The following is a 5,369-nucleotide window of genomic DNA, read 5'->3' as shown; positions in this document are numbered from 1 at the left end:
GCAAATGTCAACCAACACCTGCAAGGATGGCTGTACTGCATACAACCAGCTGGTGAGAAAGTTACAAGTGTAACTGATGTTCTGACAATGGTCTGATAAATTGAATTTGAGTTAGACATGGCTTCCAGTGATGAGAACAGTCATACAACATGAAAATCTGGTGTATTATAACTAGAAGACCAGTACTATTCAACAGACTCTTGTAAATTAAGAGAGTTAGCACCAGCACAGGATTTTTTGAAGAAATATGACTCAAATGAAGTTTCTGTGTCAATACTGGAGGCTCTCTTGTGCTTCTGCTGGCTGGACAGTAAGATGGTGGCATTTTCACTCAGCTGTTGTTCAGCTGTTGAAGACACTGGCTGAGCACTAGATGGTTCTGAGACTGGAATTGTGCTATGCTGCTCAGATGAAATTGCTGTGTCAATACTGGAGGCTCTCTTGTGCTTCTGCTGGCTGGACAGTATGCCAACAGCATCTTCACTTGGCTGTTGTTCAGCTGTTGGAGACACTGGCTGAGCACTAGATGGTTTCAAGACTGGAATTGTGCTATACAGCTCAGATGAAGTTGCTGTGTCAACACTGAAGACTCTCTTGCACTTCTGCTGACTGGACAGTATGGTGGTGGCATTTTCACTCAGCTGTTGTTCAGCTGTTGGGGACACTGGCTGAGCACTAGATGGTTTTGAGATTGAAATTGTGCTCTCTGCATTTGTCTGAAGCAGATTCAGATCTGTGCAATGTTGCTGGTCAAGTTCAGCAAATGATTCTTCTGCATTTCTCAATGACTTAAGAAAAGTTAGTTGCTGAATAGCTGATCTTGCTGCATGGTAGGCTTTGTGTCTCTTTTGCTCTGGAATAAATGATGAATTTTGTCTCATGGAAGTAGATGACTGAGGATGTGTTTGAGACAATGACTTGAAGCCAGATTCAGAGCTAGAACAGTTGTGTATCTTGTTATTGAAGTCATCCTCACTCTCAGAACTCTCATTGTCAATAACAAGTTCTTCATCACTGAATATTTCAATTGGATTCTGTACACTTCCAAGAGCCTTTGCCTGATATAAGTGTTCTTCTAGTTGGAATAGATGCTGAAATTTGTAAACCATGATCATGCACACATGTGTACACCATTTCTTGACATAAAACCAGACAGCTTCACAGTCAGTACTAAGAAGAAATGCAGTATGTTGCTTCACATCAGAATCACTCCAAAGTTTGATTCCCATAATGGCACCACCAACAGGATCTAGTGCAGAAATTGAAAAGGCTGGAGGGAAATGCTGATAGTTCCAATCCTCATATATATCTGAATATTGTGGGTAAAGATGTTTCTTAGACCTGCTGAGAGTTCACAACATTTTCAGATATGAAGACAGACTTCCAAGATGAGCTGGTTGCATTGATGATTCTGAGAATGAAACCAGAGACACAGTAACATGTTGGTGTGGTTTGGTTTCAGTGGTACCATGAGAAAGGAGAGGGTGCATGACCCAAATTGATGCTGGTTTCAATGGTGTCATAATCAGTTTCAATTCATTATTGGCAGTCTTTGAAGTAAAGAAGGTAAAATCAGCATCCTCATAAATTTTATATTCATTAAAGACTGTGTTCAGATGTGTTTTGAGGTGGGTTTCAAATTTCTTTGAAAGTAAATGTGCATCTGAAACAAGAATATTACAATTTTTAACATCATCAACACTCATGATAGTAACAATTTGCAAGCTCTGAACATTCTTGACCAATGAGGAAAGCTGCATTCCTTCTGCTCCACAAATGGTAAGACTGACATTGTCAGTAGTTGCATCAATGGCAGTTACAGGCTCAGGGTAGTACAACAGATTTGTGGTGTGGTCAGCTCAGAGACACACATTAAGGAGATACAGTATTGGATCCTGAGCAAGAATCTGCTGTGTGATCAAGTACAGCATTGGGGCAATCCATGGTGAAGTCATTCCACCATGAAGATCAGCACAGTGCTGGCAGTGATAGAGATACATCTGAATCTCATGCTCAGCAAATGCTGATAACTCATCAGTTCCTGCATCCCACCAATCCAATAGACTGACAACATCAATAAATTCCTGATTTTTAAAGTCACCAGAAAAGTCTTGCTCTTCCACACCACACCAAACAGCAAGATCTCCCAGAATGTGTTCATATGGTGTTTCAGGTCTGGTTAGTTCACAGGTCTTGAATTGGTATGAAAGCAATATATTTGTTGCTTGTGGTTGTTGGGCATTTGAAGTTGTCAATCCAACATCAAGCTCACTATTCTGCTGTCTTGCATTGCACAGTGGAGTGTCAGGTGCTTGTTGTGAACAAAGCTTGAAATTCTCAGCTTGCTGATTTTGTGTTGCTGAAATCTGATTATTTTCTCTTCTTTCATTTTGAGAACTAATTTGTGTCAGCAAGTTGTTCTGGGTTGCTGGCAATGCTTCATTCTCTGACATAGAGAGTCTTGACTGAACAACACTCTCATAGATTCTAGATGCCTTTGACTCTGCATCAACAACTGGAGATTCTGCTTCAGATTCTGTGGGTTGATTCTGGGATGTGCTATTGTGTTGTGTTGGGCTGCTGTTGGACAGTAGTTGGACAGATGGTCTAGATTCATCATCTGGTGGTGGGATGCTGATTGGTTCAGGTTTTTGCAAAAGCCCATCTGCATTGAGAAAGCACTCAATTTCATGAATCTGATCAGATGTTAATGATATGTATGACTCTTTGTTGTTCTGAACTCTATACAGGTCTGAAAACACAATTTGAGGAGTTGCAGACTGTCCAATTGAAGAATGACTCAAGTGCCAGTGCACTGCATTTGCAATGTGACCCATGCCTTCACTATGACTGTATTGATCAGCAATCTGGCCAAGCACATGGTTGAACTGGTTGGTCTGACTTAAATCAAGTGCAACTTCTGCCTGTTCATCCCAATGGTTTTGAATCTTCTCATGAGCTTTTTCATATTTAAACTGATTTGACTTTGCTGTCTGAGCATGTATCTTAATTGCTAATCATGTGTACTTGTATTTCTGTGACTGTGTAAACTTAATCCAGTCTTTGTCATTCTGGAAATATTGATATGCTTCAAGGACAAACTCATCAATACTCTGTTTCAGTTGGTTTATGAGAAGACCAGTTTCAGTCTGCAAGGCCTGATACTCAGCATCAGACAGTTTTGCTCACTGCTCTCTTAGAAATGGGACTATGTCTCAAAATAATGAGAAAGATTTTCCTTCTAGCAGAATGTTGTTTACTGTTAAATCAACAGGAACAACTGCATGGGTATTCAGTGAGTTTTGGTCTAGAGATGAATCCATGGCTTTCTGTGGGAGCTATGTGAAAAAGCACAATAGACATGAAATGTTAGCAAAATATACTTGAACATTAGAATATGATATCTTACTGACATTGGACAAATAATATTGTTCACAGATGGAGAGAAGCTTGAAAGAATTATTTGAGCACAACAGCAATTTATTGAAATACAAACAATGATGGAAGATGTTTATTGATGAAACTGAAATGATACAATAAGAATTAATCTTTTGATGTATCTGTCTATCACATGATCTCAGAGCAAAGAGCACCAAGATTCAACTTCATGTGATGAAGTTAATCATGTACCTGGGTACATGAAGACTAATTCTCCCCAATCTTATGTAATTCTTGATCACTCCAATCTTTTTCTATAACTAATTTGTTTTGATCTCATCTTCTTCAACTCACACTTGATTCACCCTCTTCATTCTTTTTAATGATCTCAGTGCAGTCATGCCATCTACATGATTATCTTTACAGCTGGTTGCAGCTTAAGTCTTGGACAATGCCTGTGCAAGCTGTCTGAAAACCACATCTGCAGTGTACAGCAGGAGGCAGCAGAAATGGAGAGTGAGTGCACTTATTTAATGTGGTTCAATGCTCAGGCAGGCTGGCTGATCTTCTGATGTACAAACATAGAAATGTTGCAAAGCTGAAAGCATTTCTGGATGGTGAGATTGTCATCAGATAGAAGACATGTCTTTCCCTCACACAGAAGGTGCTCAGCTGCAGCATATGAAGCAATGTCAAGCTGCATACTGTCTGATCTGTTGATCATTCTTCTGGAGAATGAAAGACCAACATCCTGCAACCTTATAGTGCTGATTGCAGACAATGGCAAGATGAATGCATTTGAAAAAACAAGTCTCAAGATCAATTTCTAAATGTTGTAGATCTGAATCTTTGTTATCCAGTCTCTCATGCTAACTGTACATTGCATTCTAATTTATGCTCTGAAGAGTCTTCTCTGCAGCCTCCACAATTCTCACAACAGCTTCAATATCTCCCACCCTCTCACAATCATATTCTCCTTTTCATCATCCCTTTCCTCTTCTTCCCCCCCTCAATATCTTCATAACCAGCCTTTTCAGCATATTCTGCTGCCACTATGTCCAGAACAGTGGCCAGAACAGATGAGGCTTTTGCAGCTGCAATGGCTGCCATCTGACTCATTTTCAAGAAGGCTGCAAGAATCTGTTGTGCCTCAGCATGGGCTGTTGCTGTCATTGTTGCTGTCTGTATGACAGTGAACATCTTTTGGACTATCTGTTCCTCCTACTCTAACTTCTTTGTCTTTTTGACAGTTGGATTTTCAGCCTTCATGAGCTCCTCAGTGTCAGTGTTGTTGGTGGTGGTGGTGGTGGTTGTAGCAGCCTTGCTGCACTTTCTCTTCTTTGCATCTACAGTCACAAACAGTTAGCTAACATGTCTTTTCAGTCTGCAGACCTCACTTACTCAGACAAAATGAACAATGATATCCACTACTATTGTAGTAGCAATTGGTGCATGCACCTTTGAGGTGCCTGGGGACAAGAACACAGTCTGTAAACAGGCTGAAGCTCTTATCACAGTGCTTGCAGTTCAGATTTTGCATAACCCCATGAGACTGTGCCAGCACATTCTTGCAGTTCCCCATTCACTTCAGGAAGGTCTCTAAGTCCTCTCAGAGAATCAGATTGTTGACATACAGGAGGGCAAGAATGTCTGTAAAGATTTTGTAGAGCTTCTCAGACATCTTCTCAGCACCATGAACAAGATGGTTCATCAATTCAACCATTATTATGAGCTGTAAAATTGCTGATTGGTAGCTGTAGAGTCTCAGTAAGTGGTTTGATTTCCTGCATATCTACCATTCTACAAATTCCCATCTTTTCATATAAGTTCTTACAGTCTATACCACATTGCTGAATGGGTATTTCTAGTTGTTGAGTTTTGTATGTTAAATAGAATCTGCCTTTTTACTACTGGCAGTTCCTGCATTGATTGTAAAATCTCAATAGAGAGTGCAGATTTCAATATATGGAGCATCTCACTTTACAGTGCAA

The 5,369-nt window shown here is 40.1% G+C and overlaps 3 protein-coding genes across 3 annotated transcripts; all 3 read right to left on the bottom strand.

Annotated features, from left to right (window-relative positions):
- Nucleotides 1–185: 185 nt before the first annotated feature.
- UREG_07017 (uncharacterized protein) lies at nucleotides 186–1,109 on the bottom strand (the record flags this gene model as incomplete). Its single annotated transcript, XM_002582198.1, has 1 exon — nucleotides 186–1,109. One exon carries the CDS (start codon nucleotides 1,107–1,109, stop codon nucleotides 186–188), a length of 924 nt encoding a protein of 307 aa, XP_002582244.1.
- A 586-nt stretch (nucleotides 1,110–1,695) lies between these two features.
- Nucleotides 1,696–2,837, bottom strand: UREG_07016 (uncharacterized protein; the record flags this gene model as incomplete). Its single annotated transcript, XM_002582197.1, has 2 exons — nucleotides 1,696–1,785; nucleotides 1,872–2,837. The coding sequence occupies 2 exons, from the start codon at nucleotides 2,835–2,837 to the stop codon at nucleotides 1,696–1,698; spliced, it is 1,056 nt and encodes a 351-aa protein (XP_002582243.1).
- A 1,762-nt stretch (nucleotides 2,838–4,599) lies between these two features.
- UREG_07015 (uncharacterized protein) lies at nucleotides 4,600–5,101 on the bottom strand (the record flags this gene model as incomplete). Its single annotated transcript, XM_002582196.1, has 3 exons — nucleotides 4,600–4,724; nucleotides 4,780–4,847; nucleotides 5,013–5,101. The coding sequence occupies 3 exons, from the start codon at nucleotides 5,099–5,101 to the stop codon at nucleotides 4,600–4,602; spliced, it is 282 nt and encodes a 93-aa protein (XP_002582242.1).
- Between the last annotated feature and the right edge of the window lie 268 nt (nucleotides 5,102–5,369).

This window comes from Uncinocarpus reesii, genomic scaffold (genome assembly GCF_000003515.1).
Source record: "Uncinocarpus reesii 1704 scaffold_5 genomic scaffold, whole genome shotgun sequence".
In the NCBI taxonomy this organism is placed as follows: domain Eukaryota; kingdom Fungi; phylum Ascomycota; class Eurotiomycetes; order Onygenales; family Onygenaceae; genus Uncinocarpus; species Uncinocarpus reesii.
Note: the sequence above shows the minus strand (reverse complement) of the source record. Positions and strands in the feature narration are given on the sequence as shown.